Source organism: Pristiophorus japonicus, chromosome 2 (genome assembly GCF_044704955.1).
Source record: "Pristiophorus japonicus isolate sPriJap1 chromosome 2, sPriJap1.hap1, whole genome shotgun sequence".
Lineage (NCBI taxonomy): Eukaryota > Metazoa > Chordata > Chondrichthyes > Pristiophoridae > Pristiophorus > Pristiophorus japonicus.
Window position 1 is genome coordinate 225,677,960 of NC_091978.1, and position 23,912 is coordinate 225,701,871.

Below are 23,912 nucleotides of genomic sequence, written 5' to 3' on the forward strand. Positions count from 1 at the left end.
AGCCACTGGGGTAGTACGGCATGACATCACTAGGATAGACAAAGGCACACACAGGACAGTGACTAAGGGAATACATAAGGGTGATGAGTTGGATGGATGGATAGATGGAAAGTTTGCTTTGTGGTGGCTTTTATTTCAACATTCTGGCCAAGAGGACGCTGTGAGTAACAGAGAGAAGGTAAAGTGTAGGACAAATGTTGAAAGGTGAATTGGGGTTGTGGTCACTGGTACTGCAGGGGAATAAGAACATAAGAACATAAGAAATAGGAGCAGGAGTAGGCCCTACAGCCCCAAGAGCCTGCTCTGCCATTCAATAAGATCATGGCTGATCATTGACCTCAACTCTACTTTCCTGCCCGATCTCCATATCCCTTGATTCCCCTAGATTCCAAAAATCTATCTATCTCAGCCTTGAATATATTCAGAGACTCAGCATCCACAGCCCTCTGGGGCAGAGAATTCCAAAGATTCACAACCCTCCGAGTGAAGAAATTGCTCCTCGTCTCTGTCTTTAAATGGCCCACCCCTTATCCTCAGACTGTGCCCTCTAGTTCTAAACACTCCAGCCAGGGGAAACAACCTCTCAGCATCTACCCTGTCAATCCCCTTCAGAATCTTGTTTCAACAAGATCACCTCTCAGTCTTCTAAACTCCAGAGAGTATAGGCCCATTCTACACAATCTGTCATCATAAGACAGTCCTCTCACCCCAGCAATCTAGTGAACCTCTGTTGTACCGCCTCTAAGGCAAGATTCCATCCAGATATCCCAACCAGAAAGGGTCTGCCTGGGTTGCATCCTCCCTTCTGCGATCACCTCTTCTGCCTCTTCCGTTTCTGTAAATCTGATATAAATGCATTATATGTTAGAAATACTCAGCAGGTCAGCCAGCATCTCGACCTGAGACGTGAACGCTGTTTCTCTCCCCACGGATGCTGCCTGACCGGCTGAGTATTTCTGGCATTTTCTGTATTCTCAGAGGCCCTTTTTACCATCCAAGGCCTTGCAAGCGTCCAGCAGCACTTCCTCCCTCCCTGCACATTAAAAATGTTTTGGCATGTATTACACCAAGCCACTACTTGAATAAAATTTTAAAAATCCAGTCCAAAAGTTTAATGTAAACTTACCTGAAAGATGTGTGTGTCCGTTTCAGAGGTGCTGACAGCATCTCTGTCAGACTGTTGCACACTCGCTTTTGAGAGCGAGCTTAGGACCCAGTGCTGAACTCAGTGCTATGGTCGAAGCTCGCAGAACGTGACATCACGCTCTCCCCATTTGCATCTCCAGGGGCAGTGCTGCTATTGGCAGCGCTAAGGCCCTCACCAAAATGCCAGCTGCCGAGTCTCGCATCAGAGAAGGGCGTCAGAGTGGTGGCTGCCATTTTATGCCAGGATTCCAGTGCGAATGGGTGGCAGTAAGTGAGCCAATTCCTGGGCCTATGATTCCAAGGGGCTGAAATTGCCCACTGTCTGAAACGGGGCGCACCTTCCGTTTTTCAAAGTTTTTCTCCGCCGCAACAAGTGGCGGAAATTCCGTCGTTATTCATCACTTCGAAGGTTTTTTTTGGTCGGGACGGATGTCGTGGCGGCTGAGGGGCAGAAGTGCCCATGCATCGGGTCCAAGAGTGGGTGCCAGGCTGAACCCGGGGTGGGCATAATTGTCAGGTCGACCTGGCAGTCAGCCGACAAAAAAAAAAAATAACATGGCGGCCGCGGCAGTGTGCCTCCCCTTTAAGGGGGCTGGACCGCCATGCTACAGAGAGTGCACTGACACAAAAAGCTGTGGAGGGCACCGACCGGCGGCGGGGCTGCTTCCGCGGGGCAATACCGGGAAAGGGGCAATTTCCCGAGGGGCAATTTCATGAGGGGGTCCCCGCCAGTCGGAAAGGGTCGGCCTGTGCACACCGTGGGTGGAGCAGTCCCGGATACCGCTCCAAAACTCACGAAAGGGCAATTTACAAAATGACGGCCCCTCTGTGGTGAATTGGCGGCCATTCCGCGACGCTTTCAGGCGGCCAGAAGCCTTAACGGAGGGGCAATTTCGGCCCTCAAGTGTCAGATAGTGTCAGCTGTGGCTCAGTGGGTAGCACTTTCACCTGAGTCAGAAGATTGTGGGTTCAAGTCCCACTCCAGGAACTTGAGCACATACATCTAGGCTGACACTCCAGTGCAGTGCTGAGGGAGTGCTGCACTGTCAGAGGTGTGCTGCCTTTCAGATGAGACATTAAACCGAGGCCCCTTCTGCCCTCTCAGGTGGACGTAAAAGATCCCATGGCACTATTTTGAAGAAGAGCAGAGGAGTTATCCCCGGTGTCCTGGCCAACACTTATCCCTCAACCAACATAACAAAAACAGATTATCTGGTCATTATCACATTGCTGTTTGTGGGAGTTGGCTTTGCGCTCCAAAAAAAGTACTTAACTGGCTGTAAAGCGTTTTGAGACGTCCGGTGGTTGTGAAAGGCACTATATAAAGGCAAGTCTTTGTTTTTTTCTAAATACCGGAATAACTCCAATTTCTATGCTATGCACATACTGGGATTTATATTTTCCTCTCATCTTTCTGGATATTACTGTGCACATTGGAAAAAATGATGAAATTGTACTAGAAAATATTCTACCGAGGTAAAGTCTTCAATGCTGTCATTTAATTCAGGTTTCACCTCAGGTTTCATTATTTAACAGAAAGATCACCCCACCGCCCCCCCCTCTCCTGCTCACCCATCAATCTACCTTTTACATTCACTACACTGAATACAGATTTCTCAGCAATGGCAGCTTATGTTAAAAGAGCTATTTCTTCATTTCCTAGTTTTCTCCTCTCTTCTGAAGGAGCTGGCTCATGCTGGGCTATAGTTTCCAAGCAGCTGACAGCCCTTGGGTTCCTCTCCTTACTGTGCATTGTTAATGTGTGACCCAACACGGTGAATTTCGGTGGGCTCTTTGACTTTGGAGGTCATCACAGTTAAGCCAAACCAAAGTACATCTTCACCCGACGCCCACAAATGCACGGTCATTTGATTATGGTCAGAAGAGGGAGCGCCTGGCTAATTTTTATTTCCCTAGCCCAGGAAACATAGAAAATAGGTGCAGGAGTAGGGCATTCGGCCCTTCGAGCCTGCACCACCATTCAATAAGATCATGGCTGATCATTCGCTCAGTACCCCTTTCCTGCTTTTTCTCCATACCCCTTGATCCCTTTAGCCGTAAGGGCCATATCTAACTCCCTCTTGAATATATCCAATGAACTGGCATCAACAACTCTCCGCGGTAGGGAATTCCACAGGTTAACAACTCTGAGTGAAGAAGTTTCTCCTCATCAAAGTCCTAAATGGCCTACCCCTTATCCTAAGACTGTGTCCCCTGGTTCTGGACTGCCCCAACATCGGGAACATTCTTCTCGCATCTAACCTGTCCAGTCCCGTCAGAATCTTGTAAGTTTCTATGAGATCCCCTCTCATCCTTCGAAACTCCAGTGTATAAAGGCCCAGTTGATCCAGTCTCTCCTCATATGTCAGTCCCACCATTCCGGGAATCAATCTGGTGAACCTTCGCTGCACTTCCTCAATAGCAATAACTTCCTCAGATTAGGAGACCAAAACTGAACACAATATTCCAGTTGGGGCCTCACCAAGGTACAACTGTAGTAAGACCTCCCTGCTATTATACTCAAATCCCCTAGCTATGAAGGCCAACATACTATTTGCCTTATTCACCACCTGCTGTATCTGCATGCCAACTTTCAATGATTGATGAACCATGACACCCAGGTCTTGTTGCACCTCCCCCTTTCTGAATCTGCCGCCATTCAGATAATATTCTGCTTTCGTGTTTTCGCCTCCAAAGTGGATAACCTCACATTTATCCACATTATACTGCATCTGCCATGCATTTGTCCACTCACCTAACCTGTCCAAGTCACCCTGCAGCCTCTTAGCGTCCTCCTCACAGCTCACACCGCCTCCCAGTTTAGTGTCATTTGCAAACTTGGAGATATTACACTCAATTCATTCATCTAAATCATTAAAGTATATTGTAAAGAGCTTGGGTCCCAGCACTGAGCCCTGCGGCATTCCACTAGTCACCGCCTGCCATTCTGAAAAGGACACATTTATCCCGACTCTCTGCTTCCTGTCTGCCAACCAGTTCTCTATCCATGTCAGTACATTACCCCAATATCATGTGCTTTGATTTTGCACACCAATCTCTTGTGTGGGACCTTGTCAAAAGCCTTTTGAAAGTACAAATACACCACATCCACTGGTTCTCACTTGTCCACTCTACTAGTCACATCCTCAAACAATTCCAGAAGATTTGTCAAGCATGATTTCCCTTTCATAAATCCATGCTGACTTGGACCGATCCTGTCACTGCTTTCCAAATGCACTGCTATTTCATCTTTAATAATTGATTCCAACATTTTCCCCACTACTGGTGTAAGGCTAACCGGTCCATAATTACCTGTTTTCTCTCTCTCTCCTTTTTTAAACAGTGGTGTTACATTAGCTATCCACCAGTCCATAGGAACTGATCCAGAGTCGATAAGATTGTTGGAAAATGATCACCAATGCATCCACTATTTCTATGGCCACTTCTCCACTTCTTTAAGTACTCTGGGATGCAGACTATCAGGCCTCGGGGATTTATCGGCCTTCAATCCCATCAATTTCCCTAACACAATTTCCCGCTTTATAAGGATATCCTTCAGTTCCTCCTTCTCACTAGACCCTCGGTCCCCTAGTATTTCCGGAAGGTTATTTATGTCTTCCTTCGTGAAAACAGAACCAAAGTATTTGTTTAACTGGTTTGCCATTTCTTTGGTTCCCCATTATAAGTTCACCTGAATCTGACTGCAAGGGACCTACGTTTGTTTTCACTAATCTTTTTCTCTTCACATATCTATAGAAGCTTTTGCAGTCAGTTTTTATGTTCCCAGCAAGCTTCCTCTCATACTCTGTTTTCCCCCTCCTAATTAAACCCTTTGTCCTCCTCTGCTGTATTACAAAATTCTCCCAGTCCTCAGGTTTACTGCTTTTTCTGGCCAATTTATATGCCTCTTTCTTGGATTTAACACTATCCTTAATTTCCCTTGTTAGCCACAGTTGAGCCACCTTCCCCGTTTTATTTTTACTCCAGAAAGGGATGTACAATTGTTGAAGTTCATCCATGTGATCTTCAAATGTTTGCCATTGCCTATCCACTGTCAGCCCTTTAAATATCACTCGCCAGTCTATTCTAGCCAATTCATGTCTCGTACCATCGAAGTTACCTTTCCCCAAGTTCAGGACCCTAGTCTCTGAATTAACTGTGTCACTCTTCATCTTAATAAAGAATTCTACCAGATTAAGGTCACTCTTCCCCAAGGGGCATCGCACAACAAGATGTTAATTAGTCCTTTCTCATTACACATCACCCAGTTTAGGATGGTCAGCCGTCTATTGGGTTCGACATATTGGTCTAGAAAACTATCCCTAATACACTCCAGGAAATCCTCCTCCACCGCATTGCTACCAGTTTGGTTAGCCCAGTCAATATGTAGATTAAAGTCGCCCATGATAACTGCTGTACCTTTATTGCACGCATCCATAATTTCTTGTTTGATGCTGTCCCCAAACTCATCAATACTGTTTGGTGTTCTGTACACAACTCCCACTTGCATTTTCTGCCCTTTGGTATTCCGTAGCTCCACCCATACAGATTCCACATCATCCAAGCTAATGTCCTTCCTTACTATTGCATTAATTTCCTCTTTAACCAGCAACGCCACCCCACCTCCTTTTCCTTTCTGTCTATCCTTCCTAAATGTTGAATATCCCTGGATGTTGAGTTCCCAGCCTTGGTCACCCAGGAGCCATGTCTCCGTGATGCCAATTACATCATATCCGTTAACTGCTAACTGCGCAGTTAATTCGTCCACCATATTCCGAATACTCCTCGCATTGAGGCACAGAGCCTTCAGGCTTGTCTTTTTAACACCCTTTGCCCCTTTAGATTTTGCTGTAATGCGGCCCTTTTTGCTTTTTGCCTTTGGTTTCTCTGCCCTCCACTTTTACTTTTCTCCTTTCTATCTTGCTTCTGCGCCCATTCTACTTCCCTGTCTCCCTGCATTGGTTCCCATCCCCCTGCCATATTAGTTTAACCCCGCCTCAACAGCACTAGCAAACACTCCCCCTAGGACATTGGTTCCGGTCCTGCCCGGGTACAGACCGTCCAGTTTGTACTGGTCCCACCTCCCCCAGAACCAGTTCCAATGTCCCAGGAATTTGAATCTCTCCCTTCTGCACCACTCCTCAAGCCACGTATTCATGAGCTATCCTGCGATTCCTACGCTGACTAGCACGTGGCACTGGTAGCAACCCTGAGATTACTACTTTTGAGGTCCGACTTTTTAGCCATTGAAGCCAATTGCAGTGCTCCAACTATCTCTTCAGCAGAGGTCAACCAGACTAGGGATGAAAGTTGGGAGCTTCCTCATCTTTATGACTCAGCACCACACCAGATGCTGCATTAATTGCAGGGCCATCATAAGTGCCAAAATTAAGACTTCCATCTTCGGATAGGTATGATTGTTGTACCAGCTAACTGAATGTGGGATACAGACATTGAAAGTGCTCTTCCCCATGACCAATTTTGACCTTTTAACTCACTTGTCTGTAAACTTAGCACCTACCTGTGAGATCATTTCAGTTGATGGCGATGACCTTGAACGAACGTGGACAGCTACTGGGATTTCAGATCTCTCAAGCAAGTTGTCAGCGGACGCAAACTTCCCCGAATTCCTTGCAGACGAGTGCCTATCAAATGCCTGTTGTTGCTGATGGTGGTACGGAATTTGTCGGGACTGGTTGTAAGCTCGGACTGAATCTTGAGGCACTATTTTATTTAGTGTTAACTCTGAACCGTACGTTCGCTCCATGTTCGTTCTGTACCGATTCAGTGATGCTCCGCTACCGGCCTGATGTGTACTACCACAGAAATCAAAGCTACCGGTTAATCCAGGAGGCAGTGTTGATGAAACACGAGCTGTTTCGGGCAATCTTTCAACATGCTGGCGACAATAGATGGTCTGATCAAGCAGCGAGCTCATACTTGAACAGGAGGACAGGCTCTGATCATCAGATCTGCTTGGTTGCAGGTACACACTCTGTGATCGTTCCTTAACAACTCCACTTTCCTGCACAAAAGGCCTTTTGCCTGTTTTCCGGTGAATATAATCAGCAAGTGCGTTCTGTTGGATCTGTTTCAGTTCAGGCCTAGAGAGGTTCACCGTTGACAAGGTCCTCCCATCTCTTTCAAAGAGTCTCCGTTTGTCAGCAACAGATCTCAATTCAGACGGTTCTGGGAAAGTAAAAGTCCGATCTTTTTTATGCTGAGAGGCAAATGAGGTTTCACTGTCTGAGATTCCCAGCTCATTTATTTTCTCGGGCTCAGAGTAGGACCGCTTCTTCTGCTCTGCTGTCAAGCGCTTCCTGCTTCCTATCCGTGGTACATGATGACTGCTTTGAAGCTCTTTGCTGCTGAAATCTGGGGTAGGATTCCTCACTTCTGTTGGCGTAACGCAATGCCTTTCCTTTGGTACGTGTAACAGCTTTGCCTGAGACACTGACCCAACGTGGGCCGAGGCTGGCCTGTCAGGAGCCTTTTGCTTGTTCAGATATGTCGAGGTTAAATCTAGATCTTTACGCCGGAAAGAAGTGGCCCTGAGAACCTTGCTCTGAGCATCCTTCAGACTGTTTCGGTAAGCTCGGTTAAATGCATTATCAGGGGGAGACCCCGAAACATCATCTTCCCACAGGGTATCCTTTTCACCTTTATCCATCAACTGTTTAGAACTTTTGCTCTTGCTGAGTTGGGCTCCCTTGTTTATGATGGGAGGTGGAGCACGATCACTCCTTTGTGCAGGTTTAGCAGGAAACAGCAGCTCTCCGTCCTGATGCCTCAGTTCCTCCATTTTATTTCCTGCGTCTCTGCTCTCGCATGTCAAATGATGCAGGATGGGAGTCTTGTCTGCAGTTATTAAGTTGATCATTGGGGTTGATGGCTGCCTCGCTGGTTGGCCTTCTGCAACACTGTACCTGTTCCTAATATCATCTATGCTGTTAAGTGAACTTCTCACACTGGAAGATTGGCTTAACCTAATGGAGTCTGAACCAAAGTGGAATCCTCGTGTATTTGGAACTCTCTCATTGTCGTGTTCACGTTGTTCAAACTTATTAACGGTCTCGAGCACAGAAGAGCGTTTTGTCATTTCAGGTTTTACAAACTGACCACTCTGGGAACTTTGAGTGCTACTGGTGCTGTACCTTGACCTGCTAAAATCAGATTTGTTGTGCTGCTCTTGGCACTGGTTCTGCTCCTCATACTTTGGCTGCACATATGGAGACTGAGCTGTGTTGATTATGTCACTGTAGCGTTTAGGACATAATTGCCTTTCATAGTTACCCCAGTGGTCAGAGACCTGCTCTTTGCTGTCCTGCTCCCATTTTTGAGATAATCGGCTGTCATTGTAACTTTCCCACTGGTGTGACGTTTTTGCGTCCAAACTTTGTTGCCTACGGTGGACCATTTTACTTTCTTGGTTGTTCTGCCATAAAGGAGAGCTTTGTCTGTCTCGGTTCTCATCCTGCATCCGAGGTGATTGATTTTCCCGTTCAATTTTCCACTGATAAGAGTCTCCATCAATTTGGCCTTTTCGCTGACTGGATGGGCCTCTCTCACTGCTTTTTCTTCTTTGCTGTGCTTGCGGATGTTCGGTATTTTTACAACAATACTGAGTATCGGTTGTGCTGGTGCCGGCACTCTCTGGAGTGCTGTGACAAGATAGAGGTCCAACCTCAGGTGACACTAGAGCAGTGTCAGAAAAACATTTTGGATCAGGGAAGACATGCACCTTGTAGTGCCCGTATTGTCCCTCTGTGTGCTCCGATGCCATCTCATATTTGTTGCTGGAACCAAGATGTGCAGCACTGGGTTGATAAAGAGCAGACTTACTGATGATGCTTTGGTTTTTGCTGTTCTCTACATTGCACGGAGTACATTTAGTCCTTTCATGTGAATTTTGAGTGCTGTGTGCACTTTCTCTACTTAGAGCAGGATATAGCAATCCGCTATTGCTGTTTTGACTCAAGCAGTTACTGTTATTGGTTGGCGCCTGGGCATATCGTGGCTCAGGCTGAGGCACTGGATAAATTCCAGTTGGTAGCATTGGTTGACCTGGTTGTGGCGCTTGAGTGTAACTGTGCTTAGGCTGAGTAGCTGGGCTACTTTCGGGGCTCTTCTCCAACACTGTGTTGAGTTGTCCTTCTATAAATACAGGCTTCAGTGGATGGGTTTGCCCACCAGAACCCGTGTTGATATGGTGAGGCCACGCTCCCTTTGGCTGAGGTCGAACAGGCTTGGCCTGTCCATCCAGACTTGACCAGGAGGTAGGTTTATCATGGCTTCTGATTGCCATGAAACTATCACTGCGAGTTGGAGGAAGAGGAGGTGCTTTGCTATCTGTCTCAAAAGAGCTCCTACTAGGGTTATTCCACACTGGGCCAATACTGTGTCTGTTACCACTGTAAGGCTTGTAGTAGCTCCTGGAATCGGTTTGGGTTCGGCTAGTAGAGTTTTTAACCGTTGAAGGACAGCTAACCTCACGTTCTTCGGAAATTCCTCTGTGGGAGTCATAAACTGTTTTTACATACTTTATGTCAGCTTGTCTGATTCCTTCATGTAGACTATTCCTGGAAGGCATGTTTTCCATGGAATAGGAACGTTCAGTGCGGAAGGTTGGAGCTGGGTATTCAGGAATGCTGGAACTTGTAGAGAAGGAGCTGTAGGCAGAGTCCCTTTTGCTATGATGGTGGGAAAGCTGATCTATGCTATTGGTGGATTTGGCAGGTGAGAGGTTGCAAGAGTGGTAAGGAGGGTTGGTATGGTCCAGGCTTTCCATGCTACCCCTTGAACTGTACTGATCAGGACTCCTTCTTAGATACCCATGATCATAGCCAGAGAGGTCACTGGTAGAAGAACTGGTGAGGTAAAAGAAAAGTATTTTTTAATCATAGATAGGCACTGATAAACAGGCAAATTCAAACAAGAAAAACTGTTTTAATGCCCTGAATCTATCCTGTTCTGTGCAGTAATTAAACACATACAAGATAAACTTGAATTAAACAGCAAAAAAAAAACTATTTTTACTATGTTGCCAAATGGAAGCTATAAAGTTTATGTATCTTCAATTACACGTGAATGTTAATTGTAATTAGCTTATGTCAGGGTATTTAACACCCGTATTAACCGCTGAACACCTGGAGTCACGTCGCCGAGAGCGTGCAGAAATCAAGCGCAGGCTGTGGAAAGAGCGTGCGGCAAACCAGTCCCACCCACCCTTCCCTCAACGACTATCTGTCCCACCTGTGACAGAGTCTGTGGCTCTCATATTGGATTGTACAGCCACCTAAGAACTCATGTTGAGAGTGGAAGCAAGTCTTCCTCGATTCCAAGGGAGTGCCTATGATGATGATAACCATCAGTGCACTACAAAATGTTTATGAGTTCACTTCAAATCACCTTTTGCTTTTGGGGCATGTCCTGATTAGAGAACGTATTGCCACTACCAGCTGCCACGCTTTAAGTTCTGCAACCAGATTATACCAGCCGATTGGGTGGTTAGCCCAATGTGGCAGAAGAATTTTAGGGATTCCATATTCCATCGATGAGGTACCCTCCTGGATATCAACTCAGAATTTGGAACCGGGCTCCAGTCTCCACTCGCTGGGTCTGTCCAGAGCAGAGCTTGAACCCTGCACCTACTGACCCAGAGGCAGGATTGCAATCTAGAATATATTAAAAGTTTTGCTAGTTACACGCACTTCCTTTATGTGCCACGTTTAATTCTGAGAGACTTTCCCTGTCACATTCTCGGTATTAACACTCCGATTGTTATGAAAAAGCACGTCCTCCAACTCATGGTAAGATCGCTTGTCTTTAAAAATAACTTTAAAAAAATGAAGGATTATGAAAAATGAATTAAAGACCACTGTAATTTTTTAGGAACCAGTGACCATTGTTACCAGAGGGTCTTCCAGAAGACAGTGTGACATACTAGCGAAACTGATGCAAGGTTACACGGGCTATTTTCAGAGTTTAAAGCACTTTATCATTAAGGATTTAGAATCTATGGGCTAAACTTTCCTTTCATTTTCGGCGGGTTCTCGGCGGTACAGCTGGTTTTCTGCCCGGTGAAAGTTTCCCCCTTTGTTTTTCAATGGTATCGCCTAAATCTGAAAATACCTGCCGGGACCAAACAACTGACGTGCACCGCTGAGAAAATCGCCAGGGTGTAAGTTTGGTCTCAATGGAAGCCCATCCAAATCCCCGAGGGAACCGCCCTGTAAAAGCTGCTTAAACAGGGTGGTAGGTGAGTACTCTGCAAAGAAAGGCAAGTTAAAGGTTCTTTATTTTTTTTTAATTGTAAAACAGTGATCAGGAGTAAAAGTGTCTTGCGAATGTTTTTTAACTTTTTATTTTCTTTTAGTGACATTTTTTTTAAGTTTTCCCCCCTCCCTAGGCCCAATCGCAGCCTTGGACTAAATTTTTTTTTTTAAACGCCCATTTTACTTCGTTTCCCCTTAACTGCCGAGAAAACCACGAGAATAATGGTGCAAGATCTATTTTCTCGCCGGCCGATTATTTTTAACTTAAAAGTAGAAATCTTTGCCAGAGTTACTTACAAAATGTTTTTTGTGCGGGCAATTGGGCTCTTGGGAAAGTCTAGCCGATAGAAATTTACGGCACAGAAGGAGGCCATTCGGCCGATAAAGAGCTATCCAGCCGAATCTAGATTTGGGAGTCTCACTTGCTCTGGACCCTCACTATATCCTCCTTGAATGGCTCCCACTGCTCTGACACTGATTTATCTTCAAATACCATCTTTTACTAAATCACATCTCAGCTTTGTAAAATTGGCCTTTTAAGATTTCTTGCTTAGAAACCAGAGAGTCTCACTAACAAACATTACCACAACACAGAAATATGTTAGACTACTATACCATGCATTAAACATATATCCTTTGCCATTTACACAGACTGAATTTTCTGTTTTAAGAATGGTTTTTAAGTCAGTGATAGGGATCATAATAGACAGTAATAAATGGTTCCAACAATCAAATCAGACAGAAAGTGGTGCTCATATCTAGTTTTTAAAAATGTATGTTTGTGTATAATATCTCTTACGGCTGCACACTTCCTTTCAACTTTCTCCATTATAAATTTCTATGCTCACCTTTATAATGGATGTTGCCGAAGTAAACTTGTCAGGTTGTAATTGCACCATTCCACCAGTGGGGGTGTTGCAGCAATGGGCAGAAGTGTATAATTACAAAATGACAAATTTACATTGGCAGTTTACATTATAAGTGTGGCAGAGGAATTTATAATGGAAATATAAACACAAGGACAGATGTATAACTGTAACGTGAGGACTGAATTACACCCGTACCTCCTGGTCAATTATTCCCACCCTCTAAGCTTTCCTTCACCTGAAGACTCAATTCCTCCTGTGCAATTTCACAGGGCACTGACATATATATAAAATCTGCTACCATCCTTGATTCCCTTCATTCACCCTCTATCCTCTCCAAATAATTAGAAACTCAGCCCTCTGTATCTTATCCCATGCTTAATTCTGCTTGCCGAGACACCACTTTCTTGCCGACTTTCACGTGATTCCTGTTCCTAATTCATTTTACTTGAAATCCCTCCATAGGCTCAGTCTACTCTGTCCTTGTAACCTCCTCCAACTTCATATTCCTTCCTTCACTGTTCAATCCTCTACTTTTTGTGCTCCCCTCTCTCAATTAAGGCAGAGTCTTTTGCTGCCTTAGCCCTACTCTCTGGTATTCACTCCATAATTCGCTCTGCAGCCCCACTTTAAAAAAAAACCTTCCCATTGTTTTGATAAAGATTTTGGTCATCTGTGCTAATTTATACTCCATGGCTGGCATCAGTTTATTTATTTATTTTATCTAATTTCCCACCTCAGTAAAGCACGTGGGACATTTTCTGTGTTGTTGTCATTTGAGCAGATGCTTCTTTAGTTACCATATCTGCATTTTCCTCCCCACACTGCTGGTGAGATATAATAGCAACTTAAATCTAGAATGAATTCAGCAGACGCTGAACATGGTCCCATCTACGCACTTCAGAAAAAGATGTAAATGGCAGAACAAATTACTTGGACTGAATGGCCTCCTATTCCAATACAGACGGCATAGATCTGCATAAATATTTCAAAGTTACAAAGTCTCCATACAGTGTGGAATAAAAAGCTTTTAATTGCACACTTAATGGAGGGGTGGTTGGAATTCCAGCCTTAGCACTGTGCAAATAGAAACCCAACGTTATCCAGGAATCACTTTTCTATGTAGGCTGCATGTGCCCAGGCAACGGAAGACGTCACTGTGGTTACTCAACGTAATGTCAATTCACATCCTCCTTGGTTGTATAACAAAACATTGCTCTTTGGGATCTGAGAGTGGAGCAGTCCCAAGGTGAAGTAACTGAAAGTTGTCGTATGAATTTCGGTTTATTCTGTGGTAAATAAAATAAATGACGACTTTTACGCGGAATTGATGATTTTAGGAAAGTGCATTAAAATCAGGTTTTGGTTCAACAACAGTAACCATTTGCATTCATATAGCACCTTTAATGTAAAAAGAGAGCCCCAAGGCATTTCACAGGCAAGCTTGTTGACGGTTAGGATACAGGCAGCAGAGTTTTGGTGACCAGAAGTTTATGCTCCTCCTGTGCTATGTGGGAAATCAGGGACACTTCTGTCCCTGAAGACTTTGTGTGCAGGAAGTGTATCCAGCTGCAGCTCCTGACAGACCACACTGCGGCACTGGAGCTGCGCATGGATTCACTCTGGAGCATCCGCGATGCTGAGGATGTCGTGAATAGCACGTTTAGTGAGTTGGTCAGACCGCAGGTAAAGGTTACACAGGCAGATAGGGAATGGGTGACCATCAGGCAGAGCAGTGGAAGGTAGTGCAGGAGTCCTCTGCGGTCATCTCCCTCCAAAACAGATACACCACCTTGGGTACTGTTGGGGGAGATGACTCATCAGGGGAGGGCAGCAGCAGCCAAGTCCATGGCACCAGGGTGGTTCTGCCGCACAGGAACGCAGGAAAAAGAGTGGGAGAGTTATAGTGGTAGAGGATGCTATTGTAAGGCGTTTCTGCAGTCGCAACCGAGACTCCAGGATGGTATGTTGCCTCCCTGGTGCAAGGGTCAAGGATGTCTCGGAGCAGCTGCAGGGCATTCTGGAGGGGGAGGGGGAACAGCCAGCTGATGTGGTGCAGATAGGTACCAACGACATAGGTAAAAAAACGGGATGAGGTCCTACAAGCTGAATTTAGGGAGCGAGGAAGTTAAATTAAAAAGTAGGACCTCAAAGGCAGTAATCTCAGGATTGCTCCCAGTGCCACATGCTAGTCAGAATAGAAATAGCAGGATAGTTAAGATGATTACGTGGCTTGAGGGATGGTGCAAGGGGGAGGGAGTCAAATTCCTGGGACATTGGAACCGGTTCTGGGGGAGGTGGGACCAGTACAAAACGGACGGTCTGCACCTGGGCAGGATCGGAACCGATGTTCTAGCGGGAGTGTTTGCTAGTGCTGTTGGGGAGGGGTTAAACTAATATGGCAGGGGGAAGGGAATCTATGCAGGGAGACAGAGGGAAGTAAAATGGGGGCAGAAGCAAAAGGTAGAAAAGAGAAAAGTAGAAGTGGAGGGCAGAGAAATCCAAGGCAAAAATCAAAAAGGGCCACATTACAGGTTAATTCTAAAGGGACAAAGAGTGTTAAAAAGCGTGTTAAAAAGTCACGCCTGAAGACTCTGTGTCTCATAAGGAGTATTCATAATAAGGTGGACGAATTAACTGCGCAGGCAACTATTAACGAATATGATATAATTGGGATTACGGATTCATGGCTCCAGGGTGACCAAGGCTGGGAACTCAACATCCAGGGGTATTCAACATTCAGGAAGGATAGACAGAAAGGAAAAGGAGGTGCGTTGCTGGTTAAAGAGGAAATTAATGCAATTGTAAGGAAGGACATTAGCTTGGATGATGTGGAATCTGTATGGGTAGAACTGTGGAATATCAAAGGGCAGAAAACGCCAGTGGGAATTGTGTACAGACCACCGAACAGTAGTAGTGAGGTTGGGGATGGCATCAAACAAGAAATTAGGGATGCATGCAATAAAGGTACAGCAGTTATCATGGGCGACTTTAATCTACAAATAGATTGGGCTAACCAAACTGGTAATATGGTGGAGGAGGATTTCCTGGAGTATATTAGGGATGGTTTTCTAGACCAATATGTCGAAGAACCAACTAGAGAGCTGGCCATCCTAGACTGGATGTTGTGTAATGAGATAGAACTAATTAGCAATCTTGTTGTGCGAGTACCCTTGGGGAATAGTGACCACAATATGGTAGAATTCTTTATTAAGATGGAGAGTGACACAGTTAATTCAGAGACTAGGGTCCTGAACATAAGGAGAGGTAACTTTGATAGTATGAGAGGTGAATTGGCTAGAATAAACTGGCAAATGTTACTTAAAGGGTTGACGGTGGCTAGGTAATGGCAGACATATATAGATCACGTGGATGAACTTCAACAATTGTACATCCCTGTCTGGAGTAAAAATAAAACGGGGAGAGTGGCTCAACCGTGGCTAACAAGGGAAATTAGGGATAGTGTTAAATCCAAGCACGAGGCATATAAATCAGCCAGAAAAAGCAGCAAACCTGAGGACTGGGAGAAATTTAGAATCCAACAGAGGAGGACAAAGGGTTTAATTAGGAGAGGAAGCTTGCAGGGAACATAAAAACTGATTGCAAAAGATTCTATAGATATGTGAAGAGAAAAAGGTTAGTGATGACAAACGTAGGTCCCTTGCAGTCAGAATCAGGTGAATTTATAATGGGGAACAAAGAAATGGCAGACCAATTGAACAAATACTTCGGTTCTATCTTCACTAAGGAAGGCACAAATAATCTTCCAGAAATACTAGGGGTCCGAGGGTCTAGCGAGAAGGAGGGACTGAAGGGAATCCTTCGAAGTCAGGAAATTGTGTTAGGGAAATTGATGGGATTGAAGGCCGATAAATCCCCAGGGCCTGATGGGCTGCATCCCAGAGTACTTAAGGAAGGCCCTAGAAATAGTGGATGCATTGGTGATCATTTTCCAACATTCTATTGACTCTGGATCAGTTCCTATGGACTGGAGGGTAGCTAATGTAACACCACTTTTTAAAAAGGGAGAGAAAACAGGTAATTATAGACCAGTTAGCCTGACATCAGTAGTGGGGAAAATGTTGGAATCAATTATTAAAGATGTAATAGCAGCACATTTGGAAAGCAGTGACAGGATCGGTCCAAGTCAGCATGGGTTTATGAAAGGGAAATCATGCTTGACAAATCTTCTAGAATTTTTTGAGGATGTAACTAGTAGAGTGGACAAGGGAGAACCAGTGGCTGTGGTATATTTGGACTTTCAAAAGGCTTTTGACAAGGTCCCACACAAGAGATTAGTGTGCAAAATTAAAGCACATGGTATTGGGGGTAATGTATTGACGTGGATAGAGAACTGGTTGGCAGACAGGAAGCAGAGAGTCGGGATAAACAGGTCCTTTTCAGAATGGCAGGCAGTGACTAGTTGGGTGCCGCAGGATTCAGTGCTGGGACCCCAACTATTTACAATATACATTAATGATTTAGATGAAGGAATTGAGTGTAATATCTCCAAGTTTGCAGATGACACTAAGCTGGGTGGCAGTGTGAGCTGTGAGGGGGATGCGAAGAGGCTGCAGGGTGACTTGGACAGGTTAGGTGAGTGGGCAAATGCATGGCAGATGCAGTATAATGTGGATAAATGTGAAGTTATCCACTTTGGTTCGAAAAACTGGAAGGCAGAATATTATCTGAATGGTGACAGATTCAACGAGACCTGGGTGTCATGGTACATCAGTCATTGAAAGTTGGCATGCAGGTACAGCAGGCGGTGAAGAAGGCAAATGGCATGTTGGCCTTCATAACTAGAGGATTTGAGTATAGGAGCAAGGAGGTCTTACTGCAGTTGTACACGGCCTTGGTGAGGCCACATCTGGAATATTGTGTTCAGTTTTGGTCTCCTAATCTGAGGAAGGACGTTCTTGCTATTGAGGGAGTGCAGCGAAGGTTCACCAGACTGATTCCCGGGATGGCAGGACTGACATATGAGGAGAGACTGGATCGACTGGGCTTGTATTCACTGGAGTTTAGAAGGATGAGAGGGGATCTCATAGAAACATACAAAATTTTGACGGGGTTGGACAGGTTAGATGCAGGAAGAATGTTCCCGATGCTGGGGAAGTCCAGAACCAGGGGTCACAGTCTAAGGATAAGGGGTAAGCAATTTAGGACCGAGATGAGGAGAAACTTCTTCACTCAGAGAGTGGTTAACCTGTGGAATTCTCTACCACAGAAAGTTGTTGAGGCCAATTTGTTAGATATATTCAAAAAGAGTTAGATATGGCCCTTACGGCTAAAGGGATTAAGGGGTATGGAGAGAAAGCAGGAAAGGGGTACTGAGGTTGAATGATCAGCCATGATCTTATTGAATGGTGGTGCAGGCTCGAAGGGCCGAATGGCGTACCCCTGCACCTATTTTCTATGTTTCTAGAGGCTGGGGAATGGAACGCCGCCTAGGAGGGCATTGGAATGGTCAACCTTGGAGATGATAAAGTCATGGATGAGGGGTTTAACAGTAGATGGGCTAATCCAGGGGCAGAGACAGGTGATGTTACGGAGGTCGAAGTAGGGGGTCTTTATGATTGAGATGATCTGGGGTAAGAAGCATAGCTCAGGAACAAACAAGGCACCAAGTTGTGAACAGTTTGGTTCTGCTTAAAACAGTGGCTATGGAGAAGGATGGTATTGATGGCTAAGGACCGGAGTTTGCGGCAGAATCTGAAGTCAACAGTTATGGTCGTCCCAATGTTTAGCTGGAGGAGGTTTTGGCTCATCCAAGATTGGATATTGAACAAGCAGTCTGACAACACAGAGGCAGCGGAAGGATCAAGAGAGCTAAGTGTCGTCAACGTACACGTGGGAGCTGAACCAATGTCTGCGAATGATATCACCAAGGGGCAGCATGTAGATGAAAAAGAGGAGAAACCATTGCTGGAGATGCTCTACCTATGATTGGATAGGTAATTGTGGAACCAAATGAGAGCAGTCCCAAGTACCTAGACAATGGAGGAGAGGCTTTGGAGGTGGCTGACCATGTTAAGGTGTGCAGAGAGTTTGAGGAGAGAAAATATACCATAGTCAGTTACAAAGAATGTCATTCGTGATCTTGGTTCGGGCCGTTTTGGCGCTGTGCTGTGCTGAACACCTGATTAGAGAGATTCAAACATGGAGTTGTGGGAGAGATGGGCTTGGATTTGGGAGGCGATAACATGTCCAAGGACTTTGGCGATGAAAGGGAAATCGCAGATGGGGCAGAAGTTTGGAATGTCACAGGAGTCACGGGTGTATTTAGGAGGAGTCGGGTCTGAGGTGAACATGGGTTGGGGGAGGGGGCGGATTTAAGGAGGTGGTTGACCAGGAAAAAGAAAGCTGGAGTTATTCTTGCTCTCCAGGATGATCCTGAAGTAGAGGCCAGTTTTGGTCAATGAGTGTGAAACAGCGGTGTTTGACATGGTCAAATCTGGCGATGGATGGTTCTGCTTGAGCATGCGTCCCTCATACTTGAAGGACTGAAGATGGGGCTGTAGCAGAGGGAGTGACAGGAGAAGGAGACAGCAATAGTTTTTCTGGGAATAATGGCATGAAAGATAGAGAAAAGGGAGTGGTTAAGCAAGTTGATAGCTACAAGGGATATCATGATGATAAGTAAATGGATTTGGAAATTTGAGACTGATTGTAAGCAACTTGGGAGAGAGGTTTTTCCATCATCCTTTGGAATTAAAATCTCCATTTATTGTAGAAGGAAGAGGCAGATTTCCATTCTTTTTGCAGTGGTGATTAAAAACTGATTCCATCACAATACGGTATAAGCATCAAATAGAATAGGGGTAATCCATTCTCCCATTTTAGTGATAAAGTTTGCGTGTGGAGTTCAACTATAATGGAAGTAACCAGGATAGTGTATTCAATTTCCAAAAACACCATTTGATAATAATAATCTGTCTAAGGCTTACCAGTGTTCCATAATATGAAACAGATTCTTGGAATATAAGGCATTGAAGTAGGCCATTTAGCCCTTCAAGCCTTTTCTGCCATTCAATTAGATCATGGCTGATTTGCATCTCAACTCCATTTTCCTGTCTTTGCTCAATATCCCTTGATGCCTTCACCTAACAAAAATCTCTCTATCTCAGTCTTGAAAGCTTTTATTGACCCAGTTGCTAATGTTTTGGGGGAAAAGTCTTCCAGATTTCTACTGCGCTCATGAATGGTCTAGTCCTAATTTGAAGATTATGTGCCCTTGTTCTTGGCCAAAACTAGTGGGAGGACAGAAGATTGGGAAGCTTTTAAAAGCCAGTAAAGAATGACTAAAAAAAAAGATTAAAAAAAGGAAGATAGACAATGAAAGCAAACTAGCACAAAATATAAAAACAGATAGCAACAGTTTCTACAGGTATATAAAAAGGAAAAGAGTGGCTAAAGTAAATGTTGGTCCCTTAGAGGACGAGACCGGGGAATTAGTAATGGGGAACATGAAGATGGCAGAAACTCTGAACAAATATTTTGTATCAGTCTTTACGGTAGAGGATACTAAAAATACCTCAACAGTGGATAGTCAAGAGGCTATAGGGGGGAGGGGGAGAGGAACTTAACACAATCATAATCACTAAGGAGGTGGTACTCAGTAAGATAATGGGACTAAAGGCAGATAAATCCCCTGGACTTGATGGTTTGCATCCTAGGGTCTTAAGAGAAGTAGCGGCAGGGATAGTGGATGCATTGATTGTAATTTACCAAAATTCCCTGGATTCTGAGGAGGTCCCAGCAGATTGGAAAAATACAAATGTAACACCCCTATTCAAAAAAGGAAGCAGACAAAAAGCAGGAAACTATAGACCAGTTAGCCTAACATCTGTGGTTGGGAAAATGTTGAAGTCCATTATTAAAGAAGCATTAGCAAGACATTTGGAAAAACATAATTCAGTCAGGCAGAGTCAGCATGGATTTATGAAGGGGAAGTCATGTTTGACAAATTTGCTGGAATTCTTTGAGGATGTAACAAACAGGGTGGATAAAGGGGAACCAGTGGATGTGATGTATTTGGACTTCCAGAAGGCATTTGTCAAGAGGCCACATAAAAGGTTACTGCACAAGATAAAAGTTCATGGGGTTGGGGATAATATATTAGCATGGATAGAGGATTGGTTAACTCACAGAAAATAGTGAGTCGGGATAAATGGTTAATTTTCGGGTTGGCAATCAGTAACTAGTGGGGTGTTGCAGGGATCATGCTGGGACCCCAACTATTTACAATCTATATTAACGATGTGGATGAAGGGACCGAGTGTAATTTAGCCAAATTTGCTGACGATACAAAGATGGGAGGAAAAGCAATGTGTGAGGAGGACACAAAAAACCTGCAAAAGGACATAGACAGGCGAAGTGAGTGGGCAAAAATTTGGCAGATGGAGTATAATGTTGGAAAGTATGAGGTTAAGCACTTTGGCAGAAAAAAAATCACAGAGCAAGTTATTATTTAAAAGGAGAAAAATTGCAAAGTGCTGCAGTACAGCAGGACCTGGGGGTCCTGGTGCATGAAACACGAAAGGTACAGCAAGTGATCAGGAAGGCCAATGGAATCTTGGCCTTTATTGCAAAGGGGATGGAGTAGCCTCTAATTGGAATTCAGAAGAATGAGAGGTGATCTTATCGAAACGTGTAAGATTATGAGGGGGCTTGACAAGGAAGATGCAGAGAGGATGTTTCCACTGATAGGGGAGACTAGAACTAGGGGGCATAATCTTAGAATAAGGGGCCACCCATTTAAAACTGAGATGGGGAGGAATTTCTTCTCTTAGAGGGTTATAAATCTGTGGAATTCGCTGCCTCAAAGAGCTGTGGAAGCTGGGTCATTGAATAAATTTAAGACAGAGATAGACAGTTTCTTAACCGATAAGGGATTAAGGGGTTATGGGGAGCTGACAGGGAAGTGGATCGGAGTCCATGATCGGATCAGCCATGATCATATTAAATGGCGTAGCAGGCTCGAGGGGCTGTATGCCTACTCCTCCTATTTCTTATTCTCCCACCAGAGGAAATAGGGTAGATGTGGAGAAACTCTCAGATCCTTTTAACATTTTAAAACTTCAGATGATGAGAAACAGTGCAACATTATAAAAGTGGATTGGGCCAAGTGTATCAATGGCTGTAGTGGATATCTTCTACCTCGCCCAAAAGTTAATTCTTCAAGTGTGAGCTCCGACAGTGAGTACCGGCCGTTTATTGGGACATCACAACAAAACCCACTCCTGCCCTCACTGAAAACTCACATACCTTCTCCGGAAAAGCCATTGGAGAGTCATCAGGAGCAGGACCCAGCAATGATTTTTGTCCTACCTAACCCAGTGACATTAAAGGCAAAAGTTATTAAAACCTTGCCATTACACTGGTTGTCAATGGCTAATACAAAAAAATATTTTATACTTTTCAAAATTGGATTTAATTTAGTTGCAATAAAATATTAAATTGCAAGCCAAGAAAGAATAGTGTGATTTAGAAAACCACCTTGGCCATAAGTTTCACAAGGAAAGTAGATTTTTTTAAAATATAGTTGTTTGCTCATTGTTTTCATTTTCAATTGTTAATTTACCACTCAGAAAATGAAAGAAATCCTAACATCTTCCATTTATTTCTTGGTCTCCTACCTACGTAGAACCTGCACCCAAATAATGTTCATGATTGCTTCTATTATTACGCAATTACGCGCCTGTGACTGCGACAAATTAAGCAAACTCACCATCACAACAAGGTGGCAGGCATTAAAACACACAGCGCAAAAAGGAACTTTGCAAGTACATGGGTGCAAAGTATGCAATGCAACAATAGCAACAGTCCACACTTTAGCAAACAATGTTGTGCATTCAACTCATCTTTTAAAAATGCATAGATAGAGCCGCACCATAGGGAATGTTGATCAGAAACCTCAGGTCAACACAACAGCAGAGACATTTGTTTTCTGTGAGAAAATCAAACAGAAATGCAATCCCAAGGTAGTGACACCTCGCCAACCTGAAGCAAGGGGTCATCCATCCTGTCCTCGCTGAGGTTCCAAATAACATTGCTCAACTGTAAGTGCAATATGCACTACATGGGCCCAGATAAAAGAGAATAAAGGTTTGATACTATGTTGGCAAGAAATCTCTCATTTCATTGCCATCTCTAAGATGTATTTCTGTCCATTTCTAAATATAAAATACATAATAACATAACTTAAATTAAATTCACTTGTGGCAGATGGAGTATAATGTTGGAAAGTGTGAGGTCATGCAGAAAAAAAATCAAAGAACAAGTTATTATTTAAATGGAGAAAGATTGCAAAATGCCGCAGGTCCTTGTGCATGAAACATAAAAGGATAGTATGCAGGTACAGCAAGTGATCAGGAAGACCAATAGTATCTTCACCTTTATTGCAAAGGGGATGGAGTATAAAAGCAGAGAAGTCTTATTACAGCTATATAAGGTATTGGTGAGGCCACACCTGGAATACTGCGTGCAGTTTTGGTTTCCATATTTACGAAAGGATATACTTGCTTTGGAGGCAGTTCAGAGAAGGTTCACTGGGTTGATTCTGGGGATGAGGGGGTTGACTTATAAGGAAAGGTTGAGTAGGTTGGGCTCCCCATAACCCCTTTTCGTTTAAGAAACTGTCTATTTCTGTCTTAAATTTATTCAATGTCCCAGCTTCCACAGCTCTCTGAGGCAGCGAATTCCACAGATTTACAACCCTCCTGAGAGAAGAAATTTCTCCTCATCTCTGTTTTAAATGGGCGGCCCCTTATTCTAAGATCTTGCCCTCTAGTTCTAGTCTCCCCCATCAGTGGAAACATCCTCTCTGGATCCACCTTGTCAAGCCCCCTCATAATCTTATACGTTTTGATAAGATCACCTCTCATTCTTCTGAATTCCAATGAGTAGAGGCCCAACCTACTCAACCTTTTCTCATAAGTCAACCCCCTCATCCCCGGAATCAACCTAGTGAACCTTCTCTGAACTGCCTCCAAAGCAAGTATATCCTTTCGTAAATATGGAAACCAAAACTGTACGTCGTATTCCAGGAAAAGGTTAGCAAAAGTAAATGTGGGTCCCTTACAGGCTGAGACAGGAAAAATTATAATGGGGAATAAGGAAATAGCAGAGAATTTAAACAAATACTTTGTGTCTGTCTTCACGGAAGAAGACACAAAAAACTTGCCGGAAATACTGGAGAACCAAGGAAGAGAAAGAGGAACTGAAAGAAATTATTAGTAAAAAAAAATGATACTGGAGAAATTAACGGGACTGAAAGCCGATAAATCCCCAGGAGCTGATGGCCTACATCCTCGGGTCTTGAAAGAGATGGCTATAGAAATAGTGGATGCAGTGGTTGCCATCTTCTAAAATTCCATAGATTCTAGAAAGGTTCCCACGGATTGGAAGGTAGCAAATGTAACCCCATTATTTAAGAAAGGAGGGAAGAGAGAAAACGGGGAACTATACACCAGTTAGCCTGACATCAGTAGCAGGGAAAATGTTAGAATCTATTAAGGATAAAAGGGCACTTAGAAAATAAGATGATCGGGCAGAATCAACGCGGATTTATGAAAGGGAAATCATGAAAGATTGGGAGGTTGGTGTTCAGATGGACCTGGGT

At 44.1% G+C, this 23,912-nt stretch overlaps 1 protein-coding gene across 5 annotated transcripts in view; it reads right to left on the reverse strand.

Annotated features, from left to right (window-relative positions):
* The window catches only part of shroom3 (shroom family member 3), a 245,988-nt gene that overhangs the window by 35,365 nt on the left and 186,711 nt on the right, over positions 1–23,912 (reverse strand). For all 5 annotated transcript variants that reach the window (XM_070871030.1, XM_070871034.1, XM_070871029.1 and 2 more), the window contains exon 3: positions 6,668–10,013. In XM_070871030.1, coding sequence (XP_070727131.1) covers positions 6,668–10,013 — 3,346 coding nt within the window. The remainder of the gene's footprint in view (positions 1–6,667; positions 10,014–23,912) is intronic.